Below are 21006 nucleotides of genomic sequence, written 5' to 3'. Positions count from 1 at the left end.
CATTGATAAAGTCCTAAGCATGCAATCAGTTATGAGGGACTTGGGCACCCAGATTAATAGCAAACTGACTTTTGACCACCATATTTCCTCCATTGTACAGAAAGCTTTCTACATGGCCCACTTCATTAGTAAGGGTACCTCATCTAGGGACAAGGTGGTCATAACATTCCTGTATTCTTCCCTTATAAAACCTATTATTGAGTACAATGCCCCTTTTGTCATGTACCTCACAAAGCACATGCAGCAGCTGGAGAGACTACAGAGGTTCCTCACCCAGAGAATCCAGGGCCTCCAGCATCTACCCTACACAGATAGACTAAGAGCCCTGTCCCTCTACTCAGTCTCCTACAGACTCCTCAGTGGTGGCCTCTGTCTGGCATACAATGCATCTCAGACCCTGCCCTGATGAGACTGCTGTTTATCTGCATGTCAAGCTCCACTCTAGTAAATTGCATTTGTTGGCAGGACAGATTTGTGTCCCAAAGACTCCCCTTTTGTGGAATAGACTCTCTCTCCATGAGAAGCAGAGTACCTCATTAACCCTTTTTATGCACAACCTGGATAACTGGATGGGAAACAGAAAATGTACACCTGGGATTCCACTTGTGTCCCTGCTGGACAGTGGCATAGGGTGCTGACTTGTTGGAACATGGGCTAAATGACTAGCTAGACTTGTAAGGATCTCAGGGCCAATAGCCTAGTAACTTTCTATGATCTACCAGAAGTTTCCTACGGACCATCAAAGCAAAATATTGTGGCAGGCAAGTTGAGCAGGAACAGGTCAAACTCACAGGAATACAAAGTGAACACTGGGTCTTCCAGGATCTGAACCATTTGTGGGTAGCTCCACAAGTTGATATGTGTGCCTCCTTTTAAAACAGACAGCTAAACAAATTCTTCTTCAAGATTCCTTGTAATCAGGCAAACATATGCTTTTTCATTGCTTTGCATGGGAATGTTTTTATATGCTTTCCACCCTTTCAGCTGAAATTAAGGGTCATTGTAAAGATTCAGGAGGACTTTCCAGACGCCGTTGTGATGCCACCCTTCTGGCCAAAGGCAACAATAATTCTCCTTTCAGCAAAACAACTCACAGCAGAAAGATGAAAAATCCACAAATGGCCACAGTTTTGTGTCTTTCGGCTTTTCCCGGTTAGGGGTCACCACAGCAGAACTCCTGTCCGCTAATGATTGGCAGCTGATGTTTACATACCGGCTTGCCAGGCCTGACGCACAACCTTCAACAAAGGTACTCCCATTCACGCATGTCTCCACGTAGAAGACACTCTAGCTGAGAATCGAACCGGACAGCGTCTCACTGTGAGGCGACAATGCTACCGCAGCACCACCACCACGGGTCCACAACCAGCCACAGTAAAAAGGTTTTTTCAGATCACATTCCCCGAATGATATTTGTGAAGCAGCTTCCTGGTCTTCTGTGCATACCTTCATTATTGTTATAATCCTACAAACTGGATTGCACTTTCAAAACTAAAGCTTCCTTTGGGGGCTTCCATCCTAAAAGTTCTCCTTGGCTACCTGTGATTTCTATACTTGGGGAGTCCGACCTATAAGTTGGATCTGATGGGCTGAATGAATAGGATACAAAAGTTATGTACTTACCAAAATGATAGATTCTTTCATTCCAGCCCATGCAATATGACAGCCCACACTCCCACCCCCTGCCAGTCTACAGACCTGAAAGATAGTGTCTTCTTCCTTAAGTTCAAGGCAGTGCAAATCAGTAGCTTACTCTTTAGGTGTCAAATTCAATCTGAGTTAGTGAGGAGGGCCATGGGCATTATTTGAAGGAAAGATTTTTAAAGGGCTCAAGGCTGGAGTAATAAATTTGCCGTATGAGATCCAAGCTGTGGCTCGAGGAGCCATACGTTCTATCAGACAGACAGGAATGAAAGGATCTATCATCATGGTAAGTACATAACTTTTATTTTTGCAATATTTGTGTGAATTATCCTATAGCCTTTCTTACTCCTCTACCAAGGTTCACCTCTTAGCCATTTAAGCATGTCTACCCATTGATCCTCCCATTTCAGAGCAGTCTGTAGTTAAGTTTTTCTTGAACGATTTTTTTGCATATATGACCACCTGGTTAACAGGTGGCATCTACTTAGGATCTGAACTTTGTTTCAAAATATTAACACCGGCTTTTTTAATTAACTTACTGGTCTGTTTTAAGGCTCATATACTGGTAAACAGTGTTATTTACTGCTTTGACATCTACAAGAAGATTATCTGAGTTGTGAGCTCTTATGGTGGATGAGCCCTATTTGATGTTCCATAATGAAAAGATTTTCTTGAGAACAAATCCCTCCTGTTTATCCCGTTTATCTAAAGTAGCTTCAGAGTTTGCTTTGTCTTGTCATCCTTTTCCCATTTTTCTTTCTGAAACCTAACATCAGGGAGAAAGGATTCTTCTTAATCTGGCTTGGTATTGGCAACTCAGTTATTATATCTTCACAGAACTAAATATTTCAGGAGATATGAACAGCTGTTTATTTCCAATGATGGTAAGAAGAAAGAGCAAACTATGTCAAAACAGACTATTAAAAGATGGTTTACTCTTTCTATACCTTTTTGCTATTCCCACAATAGCTAGACACGTCTAGGTAGGTTCAAGGCTCATTTTACTAGGGCCTTGGCTTCTTATATGATTTTTTTAGAAAGGGGTGGACTCCATAAAAGTTTTCTAGAGACAGCTGTTTGGTTCTTTGTACATACTTTTACAGAGCAATACAAACTAGATTCCTTTTCCAGGTCTAGAACAGGCTTTGCTAGAACCATTCTCCAGAGGTTCCCGGACCCTCACTCTTCCTCCTCACAAACTTTATAAGCTTTGGTAGTTTACCCATAAAGTTACGGTTACTATCGCAGTGATTTATTTGATCATCTACTGTTGTGTTGAGTGCTCTTACACAACTGTACTTTTTTGCTTTTTCTTCGCTGAATGCAGATTTAAGAGTGGGACTGGTGGAAAAATATACAGGAATCTCCCTTTAAAGAAGAAAAATAATGCATTCACCATGAGCTCCTCCTTGTACTACTGCACCACACAGAGAGGAAAAGAAATGCATTTTCATTGGTGGTAAATAGTTTGTCCTCCAAGATTTGAACTAGACACAGTTCCTGAATTTGAAGTGCCACAGACAGTCCAGCAACAAGTTCACTTTGACATGGATGTGAACTACTACCAGTGTGATTTCTGAGCCAATAGTTTAGCGCTGCCCCTTGCAGTTAAATTAGTACCCAACCAAAATGAAATAAATAAATCTCCTGTATGAATTTCAGACACTGGCATGTTGGAAGGCATCTGTCATGTACAATGATGCCATTCAGGCACTGCACAGCAGCAGGGACATGAGCCCTCAGCTACTCTGCAGTGCCTGAATACAGAGCAGCAGAGACATAAGCCCTCTGGAATTTGATATACAAGATGTGCTCAAGTTCCTTTTGAAATTCCAAGGACCATAGCTACAATCCTTGGAACAGTGATAAACTAAGTACAAATATGTACAATGGATGCTAAGTCTAATGCTGAGGTATATCATTCAGTCTGCTGAGGTACAGTGATCCTGGAGTATGCATGAGTAGCAGGAGTGTGTGGGTCCATGAAAAATTATTTATTTGCATTTAAGTGAATTTAAAGGTTTGCTGTATTTCTTTTATAACTGCGTTGTATTTTCAGAATGGATCTGTCACATCTGGCTTGTAGCCAATGTGCTTAATAAAGGTTCACAGTGGTACAGAAGCAGTCCATCCCTTTTAGAAATAAAAAAAGAAAAATAGGGATTAGAACCCTTGACCTCATTTAGAACATGATGCAGCCTGTCTGAGGAGTTGAGACAACTTTGTCTGTGAGTGGATCCCTTTCAGTGTAAGGAAATACTACAATCATTGTGACATGGCCTACCATGACCATAATGTGAGTACACTTTGTTCCAAAAATAGGCCTGAAGTTTCTGTCTCTATGCCTGCAGGTGAAACGGTTGAAATGATGACACCTATGCCTGTAGGTGAAATGGTTGAATTGATTGCATCTATGGCATCACACTCTTCTCCCCCAAATACTACAGACAATGCTGATGCAGGTCTTGGTTCATTATTTGTTGCCAGGCAATCATTTTAAAGTCTTTAGTGCTTCTGGCATCACACACTGGTATTTTTTATAAATAACACTCAAGATCCAAACTCTCAAATCAGGAGAAAATGACAGACAGGCTCAGGTATTAGGCATACTTTCCAAGTTTGGAGCAGTATGTTGAGACACACACTGATATACAGCAAATACCAAAAGTGCTCGAGACTGAGAGACAGCAGAAAAAACTACTCTGAATAGAAATATGAATGAATCTAATTACAGACTCATCTCCAGTTTTCCTTTGCAAGAATTAATGATCTCCAAACAAAGCCACATTTTCATGAACTTTGCAAAAGTAAGGGGAAAGCAATAGCCAAACCAACTTTGTCAGAGTGGTTATCTATTAAGCTTTTTACCACCAGGAAGCCTGTTAGTATTTTCCTTTTGCTTTTAAGGGAAATTTGACAAGTGGAAGGGTTGCATTCATGGTATGTTTCAGTAATGTTCCATCAGCAGGAAACTTAAGCATCCATCAGCTAGACTTCTGCACACGTAATTGCAAAGCAGTACAGCTTGAAACAGCACTTCCATAGCATACATTCCTTTTGTAGGGCTGTTCTGCAGGCCATCCTGTCTTAAGCCCTTTGACCTTTTCTGTTTTATGTTCTATATCAAATTAAGATGAGCAGAGAATCTGTCCCACTGACTGGACCCACTTTACAACTAAGAATAAAGTACTGTTATGTAATGACTGTATTTGTGTATCTGCAATGGGAATTTTGAAGACAGTACAGTATTTGTCCTCCCTCCAACCTCCTACAAACATGACTGGAAATTTGGAGCATATAACTTTGCAAATAAGTAAAAAATGAGAGAGGGAGATTAGTGCATCAAATTTATATTGTAACAAAATCTCTTTCCGCTATTTTTCCAAGAGGAAGGTCATCCAGTTTGACTAGACATCGGAAAATGTTAACTGTGGTCATGTGTACTTCCCACAGATTACACATAGAGAAGAGTTAATTGGGCTGTCAGGGAGGGAGTCTAGTTTCAGGTGTTTAATGTAGGCACAGAATAATTTCATTGGTTGGACCTGTTTCAGAAGTCTCCAGTGAAGATCCACAGATATAATAAGTACTCAGCTTAGCTCCTGTTTTTAATGTTTGCCTATGTTTTATTTCTAGATTACTTCATGGCTGTGTAATATGCCATATTTGTTTTTTCTTTATTATTCAGGAACTGGAAGCATGGGCAGCAGATTTGTCATTGCCTAGTGCAGTTTGGTTAGCAGGATTCTTCAACCCACAGTCCTTCCTCACTGCAATCATGCAGTCTATGGCTAGGAAGAATGAATGGCCCCTTGATAAGATGTGTTTAGCAGTGGAAGTAACAAAGAAGTGTCGAGAGGATATGACAAGCCCTCCCAGGGAAGGAGCATATGTCCATGGACTGTACATGGAAGGTAAGCAAGCACACTGTTGGCTCTTCTTAATAACTGCACATTTTAAAACTAGTTACTAACAACTTATATAAACAGCAGGATGTCTTGCAGTAATCTACCATTATGGAATTTAAGATGCCACATACAAGACCCACCCAGAGAATATTCTGTTTAGCAGTTTACTACTACACATAATGATGGCACTCTAAGCCTGTACAGCATACAGAGTGATAGCTCTATGCTCTTCTACTAAATAACACATGAAAAAAAGAATGGAATTTCTGTGAAAATAGAGGACAGAATGTCCTGGAAGCGGACAAAAAAATCAGATGCAGAAGGTGGGAGAGCTGACACAAAGTTTAATAAAAGAAATCGTCTTTCAAATTCACTACATTTACCTAAACAGTCTTTTTTTTTTACTCAAGTAGTTTATTTTCAAACAATAATTTATAAATAATTCACTTAGCATTTTTTTATATATATATATATATATATATATATATACATATATATATATATATATATATATATATATATATATATCAATTTGAATAACTATATACAATATTTACATTCATGCTGCAGTGGTGCAGCGGTAGCGTTGTTGCCTCACAGCAAGAGGTTCTCCTGTTCGATTCTCGGCTGGAGTGTGGGGAGTGCCTTCTGTGTGGAGTCTGCATGTCCTCCCCGTGGTTGGATGGTGTTCGAAAGACATGCATAAATGGGCTTGCCTTCGTTGAAGGTTGGATGTCGAGCTGGCACCTCAGTGTTCGTGAAAATCTACTGCCAATCATTAGCAGACCGGAGTTCCGCTGTGGCGACCCTTAACCGGGAAAGCCAAAAGACAAACAATATACAATATTTACATTCAGCCTGACATAAGTAAAACAAATTAGACAATGTATAAACATAGTTAATAAATTTAAATATACATATATCAGAGAGGGACTGGATCCAATTGCATAGTATCAACCTGCACATCGTTTGTTTTTATATTAGTTATTACTTCCTAGATAATTCTGTTACTGAAATGGATGGCTATTGTAATAGAAGCAACAGAATTTGAAACGTCTGATGTTTGCTTTTTAAGGAATAGCTCTTACTGCATTGTCAGAAATCCAAGTGAAAAACCCAAAGGGTAATAAAAAAAAGAATGAGGTAGGGGTGTATATGCATCAGATTAAAATTAGAAAGTGAAAAAACAGTGCAATCTGTGATGACTAAGACACAGTGTAAGAGGCACTCATGTTAGAAAGTTTGATACTGTTAATTCAGTGCAGAGATAAAAAGATCCATTCTGGAGTGTAATGGACAGTTTTGGTGACCTCATTCACTTCTGGAAAGGAATACACAGGATGATGAACATCACAAAGGTTTCAGCTAAATTGATCCATGTTTTATACAAAAAAATGTAAGAGCGAGACCAAAATAAATAATAATTTTACCTGTACAGGAATAAGGTTAGGAAAGAAAGCACTTTGAGGAGATCAAGTCAAGGGCATTAGCATATGTTGAGAAAATGGGATATGCACAAACAAAAGGTGCAGGTTGAAAGTAAAACAAAATAAAAAAGTGAAATTTTCAGCAAGAAAAAGTGCATAGACATGATGTAATATGCTAAAAAGAGCCAAATGAAATTGCCCCAAGAGATTTTAATCCTGTGATGGACTGTGTTATGGCTGCAAAACTTCTAGGGATGATGTTTCTCAAAATAGGGTGCAGTGATCTCTAGTGCTATACTACGAGAAACATAAACATAAAAACTGCAAAATAACCAACACCATACTAAAAATATAACATCAGAATTTAAGATCACACAAAAATGGACTTTGGGAGCTTCCATTCAGAACTTGCATCTATAAATTGAAACTTTGTAGTAAATCATGGCAGATCATATGCTTGGGACACATCTCTATGTCATAAATATTTACTTTAAAGTTGCAAACAGGTTTAAATGTAAAAAGTCTCCTTAGTGGAATAAAGGGCTGTCTGTTTTAATAAATAGAAAGAAACATAAATGCACAATCTACAAAAAATACCTTACATTAGTGTGCAAACAAAATCTGAATTACATTAATTAAGCTACTGAAGAACAGAATTTGCTTAAGGCTAAATAAGAGAACTTGCATGGTCTAAACTGCCCATTTCAATGGAATGAATACTCACCACTGGCAGTACTTATCCAGCATGTTCAGGATTTTTCCAAAATTCAAACTCCTCCACTCACTCCCATAATGCACTGCACTTCCCTCTCTTCTCATCAGATCCTCATTCAATCAAGGTCCCTTCTGTGAAATTACTTCAAAATCTTCCTCATTCTGAGAGATAAATATCAATTTTCTTTATTTCAACAGTTTTAGGTACCTCTTTTTCTGTTATGTTTGTTTATAATGTTTATGTTTGGACTTCCAAGATGAATGCACATTAAGTAACAACTTAATTCTAGCTCTCCCAGTGTGAAAATAGAAACTCAGCAGAGAAGGCCAGTGGACTTTATTGTTTCTGGGTAAATTTTAATAACTGGCTAGTAAGTGCACTGCCTGGATCCCAGGAAAAAGAAATACAGAGGACCAGAAAGAAAATCAGCTACAAAGGGGGAGGAAAAAACATGTACTTGGAAAACTGCTGCAGCTGTTCTGCAAAAAGTAGTACAAGATCCAGACATGACTTCCAGTAACCTAGAGAAAAGCATAACACAACTGCACACAGACCTGGTTAAAATAAACAAAATACTGTCAGAGTATATCATCTCAAACAACAAAAGGCTAGAAAAAAATGGAAGAAGCTTTAAACAGATATTCAGATGAGATGATAAAAACTGCAAAAATCAGAGGCTGAAACGAGGAAAAAGGCTGACAATATGAGACTGCTCAAGAAGAGATGTTTCAAAAAAACAATAGAATTGTAGGTCAGAGCATATAGGGAAAACCTGACATTTTCAGTTGTACCAGAGAAGCTGGAAGGAACAGACTGTATTAGTGTTATGAAAGCACAGATAAGCAGCTGGACTGATATTCCACAGCAGGAGTTGTTAATTGAAAGGGCACATCTTGTGCATGCTCCAAACCTGGCTATGAGAAAGCAACCTACACACCTACACCTTTAATAATAAAAATGCAATTTTACCAGCAGAAGGTGTTGATTCTGACAAAACTGTGGCAGAAGGATAAAATACTAAAAGTGGGAGACAGTAGAGTGTTTATGGAGAATGATTACTCACCGTACACAAGCAGAATAGGAGTAAATTCATTCCACTCTTTAGGTAATGTTGAGATGCAGGTGTGAGATTCAAACTGCTGTATCCAGCTTTTTTTAAAGTATGCTTTCCTGGAGGGACAGAATGATTTTTTGATGAAGTGCATACTAATGATGAAATACGAAAGTTTGTCCAACAAAAAATGAGCTGTGAAACAGAAAGAGATTCTGCTTCTTCTTCTTCTGGTAAGAAAGACCACAAAGAGACTTTACCTGTGAAACCTTTTCCAGTACTTCAATGGAAAATGTTGGCAAGAAGGAAGGGAGCACGTGAGTTGACTAGAAGAATTGAGAGTACATTGAAGATGAAGGTGAGATAGGATTTGGGTGATGGAGATGAACAATAATAAAACTAGTAACTCAATGTGGGATTACAATGCAGTAATTATGTTTGTGAAATATGACAGAACAAGAAAATCTGGAAATACTGGACTTTTTCAAAATTTCTTGGATTTGTGGGGGGCTGTAAAGTATATGCCCTACTTCATGTCATTAATGTTCAGAAAAATGCTTTGGGAAGGGAAAGAAAGTGGAGCTTGCTAACTGTAAGTAAAAAAATATTTTCATTCTTAATAGTACTGCATTTGTGGTATATGTTTTTCTTTGCATGTTATTTTTAAATGTAATATGGATTATAAACAGATGCTGTTGTTTTTCTTTTTCTCTGCTTTTCTCTCTTTCTTCTTGTACAGTTTTGAGAAATATAAGCAATGCAATGTAAAAAAAAAGCCTGGTTAAAAAGGAATGACATTGTTAACATTAATGTGCTTTTTTATTCTTGTATGGGGGAAACAACTGTATTAAGGGCCTTAAAATGATTAGTTTTAAGAAAGAGCAAGTAAATGAAAAAGAATATTGAATATTATGAGGCTTAGGCTTTTTTTCCTAGCAAATACATGTGTATTGAGTAGCAATTGTGCAGCTGGACTTCATGTTTAAATGGAAACAATCTGATAAAGAGAAACTGGCTATCTGGTTCTCATGTCTCCACGGAGACAGTCTTGTGCAAAGAGATTGCCTGAGGGAAAAGAACAAAAAAAAAAGAAAAGAGAAATTGGCTAGGGTATAATGTCCTCTGAAAGCAATCAGGGGTTTTCCCAGCTGGGAGGGCTTTAAAGATAAGACAAAACCAATTAGACTTGAAGTAAAGTTTTCTTATTTTTTTAATGCAATAGGGATACTAATATAAATGGGTTCTTTTTTTCCTCCCTTCTTTCTTTGTTCAGTTTTAAGAAATGTAGGCACTGCAATGTAAAAAAAGGGGAGAGAGGAGAAGTGGAAGAAGAGAGGAAAGGTCTGGTTAAGACAGTATGACAAAAGACAAATCAATGTGCTTTTTCCCATGCTTGCATAGAGAAATGACTGGGTTAAGAGCCTAGGCATTATCCAGTAACAAGTTTATTACAAAACATGTAAGCAAAAAAGAATAATGAATATTTATAAGGCTTTTTTCTGGTAAACAAGGTACCCTTAGCAGGTTTTGTGTCTGGGTTGCATGTCACTAGAAGACAATTTGATGAAGAGAAATGGCTTGGAGAAAGTGTTTACTGAAAGCATTCAAGCGTTTTCTATGCTGGGAGAGCTATAAAGATAAACAAAATCAAATAGATCTTACTAATATAACAGGTTGTACCACACATTTTAGCATAGCTAACTTTTCTTTTTGGTTAACTGTAGCCTGTCTTTGTAGCTATTAACTTAGTACTTTTGTTCTTATTAGGAAGCAAAAACTTCAATATGTGAAGATGTACATAGCTGTGTGTGTTATTATTAAGTTAATAGGTTTTAGGGGGAGTTTGAGGGTTGTATGTTCTGTTTGAGGGTTTAAAAGAAAAACAAAAAGTTATGTAAGATGTGGCATAGGCTCAAATGGATATGACAAGGAAATAACTATATAAAAGACCAACCTGCTGAACAGAATATTTATGCGTGATGACCCTCCCCTGGACCAGTAATCAAGGAGCCTCAATCCTAATCACTGCCACCAGTGGGGGACATACACTGGGAGGATGACATGACAAGTACACACACACAATAATACCAGATGCAGCTCTCTGCATCAAGTGCAATTTCCCTTAAAAGCACACAGAGACCACAGTCAGTCTGGGGCTGGTTTCTCCCTCTTTCTCCAGATCCCCAGTAAGACTCTCCACTGGCACAGCTATAGAGTTGAGATCTCAGCTGAGTGGCCAAGCCACGACCTCCAGCACCCTCTCTGTCAAACCAGTGCTTCATGTCCCTGCCAAAGTAGCTGACATACACACCCTTAGAGGTTTGATTTATACACACACACACACACACACACACACACACACACACGCACACACACACACACACACACACACACACACACACACACACACACACACACACACACACACACATGGGAAAGGCTAGCAAAGGTTTATTAGCTATGTCACCTTTTGCCCAGACCATAAGGTAGTTATCACTGCCACCAGCCAACTCCTTATCAGCTACTTTAAGGCCCTTACCAAAGGGTGTCCAATCTGTGTAATGTTACTATTAATGTTAATACAAATGGTATTTTGACCAAGAGCAAGGCTATTAGGAGTGGCCCTCACAGTTTCACCAAATAAATATGCAAGTACGCTCAGAGCTTAAATATCTCTGAAAGGTTTAAATATATTTAATAATACATAATAAAAGAAAAAGAAAATATTCAGTGCATAATTACAGTGACATCAAAGTTCAGAATCACTGGAAATATTTGAAACAACATTGCAGGACAGTCTCAAATAAATAAAGAAAAACATATAAACTGGGTGTTGCTATGTTCCTGACTGTATCTAAGAGAATTATACTGTTCCCTAGACTTACTTACTCATAGCAAGGCAGATGTGTGGTGAATGGATCTTGTCAGGTCCAAGACAGAATACAGAATTCTGTCTCTTAGAGTTCTTAAATTAATATCTCAATTATTACTGCTGGGATAGCTTGCAGAATGACATAATTTCTTGTCATCTGACTCTATTCCAGGTAAATGCCCCTACTGCTGAAATCTTGAATTATTTAGCATCTACCTGTGAAAATACATAGACCTCAGACCTTTGGCAAATGGTGAAAGTCGTAAAGCAATAAAACACTTCCATGACAATACAGAAAGCTCCCTAGTTTTGACATTGTGTCTCTTGCTGCATAAAATAATTTAATTTCAACTATTTTCTGAAGTTAACCTTTTGTATTTCAGTTTTCACTGTTAAAATATATACAGCTAAACAGTTACAACAGTGCAGGTACATTTCTGTTCTATATCAGCAGGTCATGATGTGGTTACATTTCAAGTACTTTGCAAAAACCTTTTCAACACACACTTCTGCACCAGCAGTTTGATCTACACCTGACATACAGTTCTAATATATTTGTAACACAAGTATGCTATATGAATCACATTAATATTCACAAATGACATATAATTATTTACAAAATTCCAGATAGCTAGCCTGGCACTATGTCCTTTTGTGACATTTCTTCCCACTCGAAGACTCAAGCTACTTTTTCAAGTGGCCCTTGAGAAACGTTGCTTGAGATGGATGAGCCTATCTGGGAATCCCTTACCCCATTCCCTATCATGAGAGCCCATCTGCGTTGACATTGTTAACCCCACTGCAGTGCTTATATGCCTGCAACCCTAGGCTTCACCTTAGTAAGTTGGTATTTTGCTGGCTGGCTCAATGTAGCCATGTTAAGGGATTGTGGTCTGTGACAACAATGAATTTCCTTCCATACAGATATGACTGATGTTTCTGCAGTGCCCACATTATGGCTAGACATTCCTATTCTACACCTGCATTACATTCCTCCCTGGGTTGGAACCTACGACTGAGATAAACCACTGGGTGCTCTTCTCACTCTGAGGAAACCTGGCTAAACACATTCCCAGAGCATGGTTTGAAGCATTCATCTGCACAACAAATTCTTTGCTATAATCTAGACTGGCTAACACAGGGGGTCCATTCAAAGCTCCTTTAAGCTTCTGGAATACCTGCTCACATGCTGGGGTCCACACTACCTTATCTAGCCGGTTCTTTCTTGTCAGGAGGGGGCAGCTATAGTATTATAATTGGGGACAAACTCTCTGTAATACCCTCCTATCCCTAAGAATACCCTTACCTGCTTTTTGGTAACAGGGGCAGACCATGCTTGAATTGCTTCCACTTTGGCAGGTTCTGGCCTGATCTTACCACTCCGCACTCCATGTCCCAGGTAGCAGATCTCTGCCATACCCACCAGACATTTACTGGGTTTAATGGTTAACCCTGCCATCTATAGTCTGTTCAGCACCTCCCTGGAATAGCTGTAGACGGCAATATCATTCAGGTAAGCAAGTGCAAAATCTCCTGCTCCTGCTAGGATACAATCTACCAGCCCCCCAAAGGGCATCTTTGTGAACTCATACAAGCAGAAAGGAGTCACAAGGCTAACCCCTGTCTAACGCTGAGAGTCAAGGGCACCTACCAGTAGCCTTTGGTAAGATCAGTAATGGTAAGATACTTAGCCCCCCCCCCCCCAGCTGCTCTGTCCTAAGCATGGGGTAAGCATCTGACTCTGTGTGACTATTTCATTTCCTGTAGTCCACACAGAATCTGGTACTGCCATTCTTCTTTAGTACTAGCACCACTGGGGAGGCCCAGGGACTGCTGGACTCCTGGATTACCCCTAGTTCCAACATTTCCTGTATCTCCTCCCTCAGAGTCCGTTTGATCCTCTCAGACACCCTACAAGGGGCCTGCTTAATAGGCCTCTGGGGTCCTGTATCTGGTGCACCCTGGTTTCCCTGTGAACATACCCCCAATTTCCTGTAACGCTGTTTGGATTTCTCAAATCTGAATAGGGGATAGCTGCTGGGACATTGCTACCCCTTCCACTGAGGTGTCAGTCTGAGCTTCACTGAAATCAGTCCCAGATCCCCCTCAGATTCCTCCTGTCCTGCCATCCACTGCAAATACTCAGCACAATGACCTCTCTATCATGATAAGGTTTCATCAAGTTGACGTGTTATAGTTTGTGCCCCTGCCTCCTTCCTAGCAGTTTTACCATGTAGTTAACATCACTGACCTTCCTTACTAATTTGAAGGGTCCCTCCCAAGCTGCCTGCAGCTTGTTGTGTCTGACAGGAATGAGAACTATAACCTGCTGCCCTACAGCATACTCTCTAGCTCGAGCATTCCTGTCTTACCAGACCTTTTTCTGCTGTTGGGCGTCTGCCAGGTTCTCCTGGGTCAAGCCCATGAGTTCCCTGTGCCTTATCCTGTGGTTTAGGACATATGCCAAAACAGACTCCTTGTGGGATTCACACTCACCGTCCCACTCATCATGAATCAAATCTAGAGGTCCCCTCACCCTATGCCCATACAGTAACTCAAAGGGTGAAAAACCTGTGGATTCCTGGGGCACCTCTCTGTAAGCAAACAACAGATGGGGCAAATATTTGTCCCCCTCCCTCTTAATCTGGTCTGCAAATGCCCATAGCATGGTCTTTTGTAGAGTTTAATCCCTCTACCAGACCATTAGTCTGGGGATGGTAGGGGGTGGTCTTTAGGTGCTTCACCCCACAGTGCTTCAACAGACAATCCAGCAGGTCTGATATCAAATTGGCACCTCTGTCAGTCAGTACTTCTTTTGGGAAACCTACCATACTGAAAATCTCTAACAAAGCATTTGCCACCTTTTCTGTCTCAATGGAGGATAGGGCCACTACTTCAGGATATCTGGTAGCATAATCAACTACCTCTAGGATATACTTTTTCCCTGTGGAAATTGGGGTACTCAAAGGCCCCAGAATATCCATAGCTACCCTCTGAAATGGCTCCTCAGTCACAGGCAAAGGTATCAAAGGAATCTAGACCTTGTCTCCTGCCTTGCCTACTCTCTGACACTGCTCACAGGTGCTGTAGTACCCTGTTACATCTCTGGAAATCCCAGGCCAATAAAAGTTCTGCATAATACACATCTTTGTATGCCTTATGCCCATATGACTTGCAAATGGAATGTCATGGGCTATGGCTAGAAATGCCAGATGGCAGACTCTAGGCACTACCAACTGCTGTATTCTATCACCATGCAGCCCTCCCTCAGGGGTCCACTCTCTGTACAGTAACCCTTTGTCCCAGTATACAGATCCCCCTTTCCTTGAGAATCAGTTGCCTCTCTGGCTACCTCCCTCAAGCCCTGTAATGTGAGGTCTGAGAGCTGAGCCTGTCTCAACTCTCTCTCTCTTTGTAACCCTTCCCAGCTCCCCTTCCACAGGAAGTCTAGTATTGTCTGTCAGCAGTACATCACTGTCAGCTTGGGTACTACTACTCACCTCTGCCAATTGCATTCACTCTGTCCAAGGGAACATCAGTACCCACAAGCAGCTGTGGCTCATCTTCAATCTTACTGCTACAGGGTAGCTCCCTTTCTGAAGTAACCACCTCACCAGTCCTAGCTTGAAGTGTGTGGTCTGTCTGGATCTCCCCCAAGGCTACCAGACCCACATGCTTGTCTCAAAGCCTGACTGCGTGTAACTGCATCCACACAAGGTACTGCATTATCAGAATCTTTCCCTATTAGGACATCTGTAGGGATATCCTCAGACACACTTACTTGCTTGAGTCCTTTTCCACCTTCTAATCAAGGTGAACCCTAGCCAAAGGTATTTGGAATGGGGTCCCTCCTAAAGCTCTGACTGGAGTAGAATGCCCAAGAAAGTAGTTCTCTTTAACCATTGCAGGCTTCGCAATGGTTAGGTCAGAGGCTGTGTCTCTCTTAGCAGTGGCCTGTTTCCCATCTACTAAGATAGGATATAACATCTTGTGGTAGTTTGGTACCCTTGTTGTCTCCAGACAACTTACTGCTGGCATTCTGTCATTCCCACTTACTAGCTCTCCTACCTTTAGGTTGCCACCTTGCCTTCATTGACATTTATATGCTACATGGCTCCACTGGTTGCATTTAAAACATTTAACCCTTGGTCCTATCCATGTACCTGAACTAGTGGCTTCCCCTGCTACTGGCATACTCTGTTGGTGTGGTTTAGGCTGCCCACCATGGGTTCCTTTAGACCCATGAGCAGCATTGGGTATCCCTTTCCTGTGCAGTGATGCCCTGCTTGCTAGGTATAGGTCTCCCTTTTTCCCCAACTCATCTATGGTCCTGCATTCCCTATCTGCCAACCAGATTCTCATGTCCTCAGTCAAAGTGCTAAGGGCTTGTTTCCTCACCAACAGGTCTGCCAGCCCTTCAGAAATCGTGACCTGACACCCACTCACACATCTATGAAAATAAGTGCTTAACTCAGCAATATAATCACACACACTTTCATCTGCCTTAAGTCTATGCTCAAGAAACATTTTCTGTAAACTTCAGGTGTTAATTTAAAACACTCCAATAAACAATTTTTAACAGTATTATAATTTAAGCAATCAGTATCAGACAATTTAGAAGTAGTAGTTACAGCTTTGCCATGGAGTAGGGGGGTCAGGAACAATACCCAGAGCCCTTGGTCAGTATTATATTGCTTACATACACTTTCAGACATATGAATAAAACCATCAAAATTATCACCTTCTGTAAATTGTGGAAGAAATTTACTGACCTTTGCTGTTTCTGGGGTTTGGTTATTCCCTTTCCCATTACCTCCATGACTCTGGCGAATAGTCAGCATCTCCTTTTCATGTTGCCTCTGCCTCTCATTTTCCTCAGCTTTCAGACATCTCAATCTCTCTGCTGCTTCTAATTCCATTTATTTCTCCTGCTGCAGTCTCTCCTTTTCTTCAGCCTCCAAATTCTGCATTCCCTCTACTGATTCTATTTCCAAAAGTTGGCCTCCAATTTAAGTCTCTAACTCCAGATGGATTTTTAAGTCCTGTGTGAAAAGGTTGAACTGTCCATTTTCTGAGAACTGTACATCCCCAAGCCCAGTCTGGTTGACTTCCTGGTTGCTGGTATGTGACGCAGCTGTGGCTAAGGCTGCAATAATTTCTGCTTTAATCAGCTTGGTATGCCCCATTCCTTTACCTTGGCACATCTCAGACAACTGGCTCCTTGTCAGTTTGCCATACTCCTCTGCTAGCATTATCACCTGCTCATCCTGACTAACTAAGCTAACAAAAAATAAATAAAACTATTGTGATATGAAACTCTGAAAGTCTACTGCATGGCTGCTTGAGAGAGTACAAACACCTTCTTTAGTGACCACTGTTTACAGGCTACAGGAATTCAATATCCACACCACTGAATCCCAATATGTGGATATCCCACCACTGCCAACAAATAAATGTGATGACCCTCCCCTGGACCAGTAATCAAGGAGCCTCAATCCTCACCACTGGCACCAGTGGGGGGTGTACACTGGGAGGATGACAAGTACACACACAGTATTACCAGATGCAGTTTTGCAGCAAGTGCAGTTTCCCTTAAGAGCACACAGAGACCATAGTCAGTCTGTGGGTTGTTTCTTCCTCTTTCTCCAGATCCCCCCAAAAGACTCCCCACTGGCACAACTATAGAGTTGAGATCTCAGCTAAGAGGCCAAGCCAGGACCTCCAGCAACCTCTCTTTCTAACCAGTGTTTCGTCTCCCTACCCAAGTAGCTGACACACACACTTTTTGAGGTTTGATTTATGTAAATACACACCTGGGAAAGGCTGGCACAGGTCTTCTAGCTATGTCCCCTTTTGCCCAGACTATAAGGTAGTTATTACTGCCACCAGCCAACTCCTTATCAGTTACTTTAAGGCCCTTAACAAAAGGTGTCCAATCTTATTGTATAATGTTACTTTTAATACAAATGGTAGTTTGACCAAGAGCAAGGCTATTAGGAGAGGCTCACACAGCATCACCAAACAAATATGCAAGTACTCTCAGAACTTAAATATCTATAGGTAGATCAGACACAATGAAAGGTTTAAATATATTTAATAATAAATAATAAAAGAACAATAAAGTAGTACATAATTACAGTGGCATCAGAGTTCAAAATCACAGGAAATATTTAAAACAGCATTGCAGGACAGTCTCAAGTAAATAAAGAAAAACATCTAAACTGAGTGTTGGTATATTCCTGACTGTATCTAAGAGAATTATAGTGTTCCCTAGAATTACTTACTCATAGCAAGGCAGATGTGTGATGAATGGATCTTGTCAGGTCCAAGACAGAATACAAAATGCTCTCTCTCACTGAGTTCTTACATTAATATCTCAATTATTACTGCTGGGATAGCTTACAGAATAACATCATTTCTTGTCATCTGACTCTATCCCAGGAAAAAAAACACTGCAGGAAGCTGGAAATATTTAGCGTCTACCTGTGAAAATACATAGACGTCAAATCTTTGTCAAATGGTGGAAGTCATAAAGCAATGAAACACTTGGCTCCCTAGTTGTAGATGTGTCTCTTGCTGCACTGAAATTGGAAGATAACATCTTTTTATGCCCTGGCCATAAAGTAATTTAATTTCAGCTATTTTTCTGAAGTTAACCTTTTGTATTCCAGTTTCCACTGATAAAATATATACATCCAAACAGTTACAATAGTGCAGGTACATTTCTGTACTATTCAGTAGGGTATGTAATAACTATAACCAGCAGCCCAAGAGGTAAATCTTCCATTGCTAAAGAGTAACTGGCAAAAATAAAATATATACACAAGCAACGGAATGAACCTGGCAGAATCCAGGCAAGAAACAAAAGCACAAAAGTCAGTAATGCTGTATAAAATCATTCATCTTTCATCATGGCATTCCTTGCCCCTGGGGGAGCGTAGAAGGGAAAATATAACAAAGGATGGTAGATTTTTGAAGAATTTTATGAAAATGTTTGGCATGGAAGATGTGAATTTAGTACTAGGAGTTTAGAGTGAATTTACATATTATCCCCCAAGATACAAAAACTGGGCTAGGTTAGGTAGAATCTATATCTCATAGGAACATGTGAATTTAATTGAAGGTCTTGAAATACACCCAATAACTATTTCAGATCATGCACTAATAATAACTAAAATAAAAATGCAAGGTAATGAAATGAAATAAAAATGAGACACTAATGTTTTCCCTCCTATCGGCTGAAAAGAGAGGAATTTAAGGAATATGTTTTTTGAATTATTTAGGGGCTATTAGGGAAGACAGAAATATCTTCTGAAAATGTAGCTCGGGAGTGGGATAAAATTACGTGGAGTTTAAAACTAGGGTGGAAATAAAGGAAAGGGAGGTATGGCTAAGAAGTAATAAGAATTATTTAGAGGGACTGACAAATGTTATATTGCAAAATGGGACTCTCTCAGAACAAGAAGAGGAGCAACTGCAGAATGCTAAACAGAAAATAAGGCATTACCTCAGCAATATGCATGAGTTTAGAAAGGTTGCTGTTAAGCAAATGTTTTTGATAATAATTCTAGAGCACAAAAACTGTTAACACAAAGAAGGAATACACTTCCTAAAACTTTTGATAATAATGTAATTGGGCAGTTGGACACTGCACATTGGTCATTTAACATAAGCGTTTTGTTTGAATTTAGTGAACTGATGCATCATCTGGGCATTGTGGACTAGTAGAATATCTTGTCTGCAGCTTCTAACACAAAATTGAAATGATTATATGTTGAGCATGTGTAAAGTTAATGTTTTATTGATGGTTTAAATGCAGATGTTGTCACCCTGTATAGTGTGTGTGTGTGTGTGTGTGTGTGTGTGCGTGCGTGCGTGTGTGTGTGTGTGTGTGTGTGTGTGTGTGTGTGTGTGTGTGTGTGTGTGTAAATGAGTGGCAAGGTAAGTTACCTTAAAAAATGTTAAAGTTGATTTTTTTTTCTTTTCTTCTAAATGGGTTGCAATGTGTAGTAAAACTCTGAGATAGCTAAATAGTACTGTGCTATTTAATTGTTGATTTATGTTAACCAGGTAGATGCATTTGCCATATCAGTAGTAATCACTACAGTGGTGGTAGTCAGACCAGTAGGAGATACTCTGTATGTTTCAAGATGGAAAAACCTATACTTCTAGATAAGTTAGGTGATTATTACTAAGTTGCTGCATGTATGAATATTGCAATGTAGTATGTTAAGGTGCAATCATTAGACTTCATGCTCTCTGTTAATTAGAGTTTACTACTCCATTTATATGTCTCTGTATTTGTATGCATATGTGTTTTATTTGCATACCTCTCAAGTGTTCCTTATTGTGAAGAAGTCTTCTCATTTTGAGTCTTAAGTCCATGTTCCTTACAGTTCCTCTTAGAAGGGTCTATCATACATCCAGTGTTGAGAATTATTTTGACTGATATTCAGGGTAAATTGACTCATATTCAATCATCAAAAGAATGTTTTGTAGGTGCAGAGTAATATGTTTTGGTCATTCTTGTAAACTTCCTAGTTTGAAGATGTTAGTAAACTCCTAGCTGGAGTTATTTAACATTTTATTCTAGCAACTTTCCAAAATTACGGTAGATAAAACTGTGAGGTTATCTACCGTAACGTTGTGTTTTATTTATTTGCTGAAGGATACTTTAGGAGTGTTAGCGGTATTACTTTATACACAACTTTCCAAAATTATACAAGCAATGTTTAAAATGTGTCCCTGGTTTTTGGCCTTTTGTCGCCCCCCCCAAAAAAACTGAAATTGAAAATAAGTGCGAGAAGCTGTACAAGATGCCTATGGCTTACACTACTGTCATTCTATTTATAGTGTGGATGTGGAAGTAGACTTTTATGATGGAAATGTTCTGAATTGGGCAGTTTTGTCATTATTGGTTCATGCATTTTGCTTCATTTCCTATAGTACAGCCTACTGGAAAAATGTTCAAACAATAAATTTAAAATGTGCTCTATCTAACAAGTGTGCTGTATTATACAAGGAATATAATTTAATAAAGTCAGGAAGCTATATCAAAGAAAAGAACACATGTATGTTTCTTGTTTTGTGTGCAAGGGGCCAATGATTTGAAATCAGCTCAAAGGTAATCTTTATCCACAACTGGACAGATGCATTTTCTTTGGATGTGGTGTGGGTTTCAGTGCTGTTTCAATGAATGTGAGTTTCAAGGGCAGAGAAGTTTTAATGTCAAGTCTATTTTCATTGTGAGACAGTATTGCTTTGTTTAGCAGATGTCTATTAGTGTTTTGTGCATTGTGCTGTAAAATGTAAAAATAAAATCCAAATAATCATTGTAGAAGTAAATATGCACACATTAGTGTTTATGGTAAATGGGGCGAAATGTCCAG

General features: G+C 39.6%; 1 protein-coding gene across 1 annotated transcript in view; it reads left to right on the top strand.

The window, feature by feature from the left end:
- The window catches only part of LOC122800230 (dynein axonemal heavy chain 17-like), a 1294569-nt gene that overhangs the window by 1094673 nt on the left and 178890 nt on the right, over positions 1-21006 (top strand). Inside the window, exon 7 of the mRNA XM_044069723.1 lies at positions 5333-5558. Within this exon, the coding sequence (XP_043925658.1) occupies positions 5333-5558 (226 nt within the window). The remainder of the gene's footprint in view (positions 1-5332; positions 5559-21006) is intronic.

Source organism: Protopterus annectens, chromosome 4.part0 (genome assembly GCF_019279795.1).
Source record: "Protopterus annectens isolate FY-2018-M chromosome 4.part0, PAN1.0, whole genome shotgun sequence".
Taxonomy (NCBI): domain Eukaryota; kingdom Metazoa; phylum Chordata; order Ceratodontiformes; family Protopteridae; genus Protopterus; species Protopterus annectens.
This window is presented reverse-complemented; position numbering and strand designations above follow the sequence as displayed.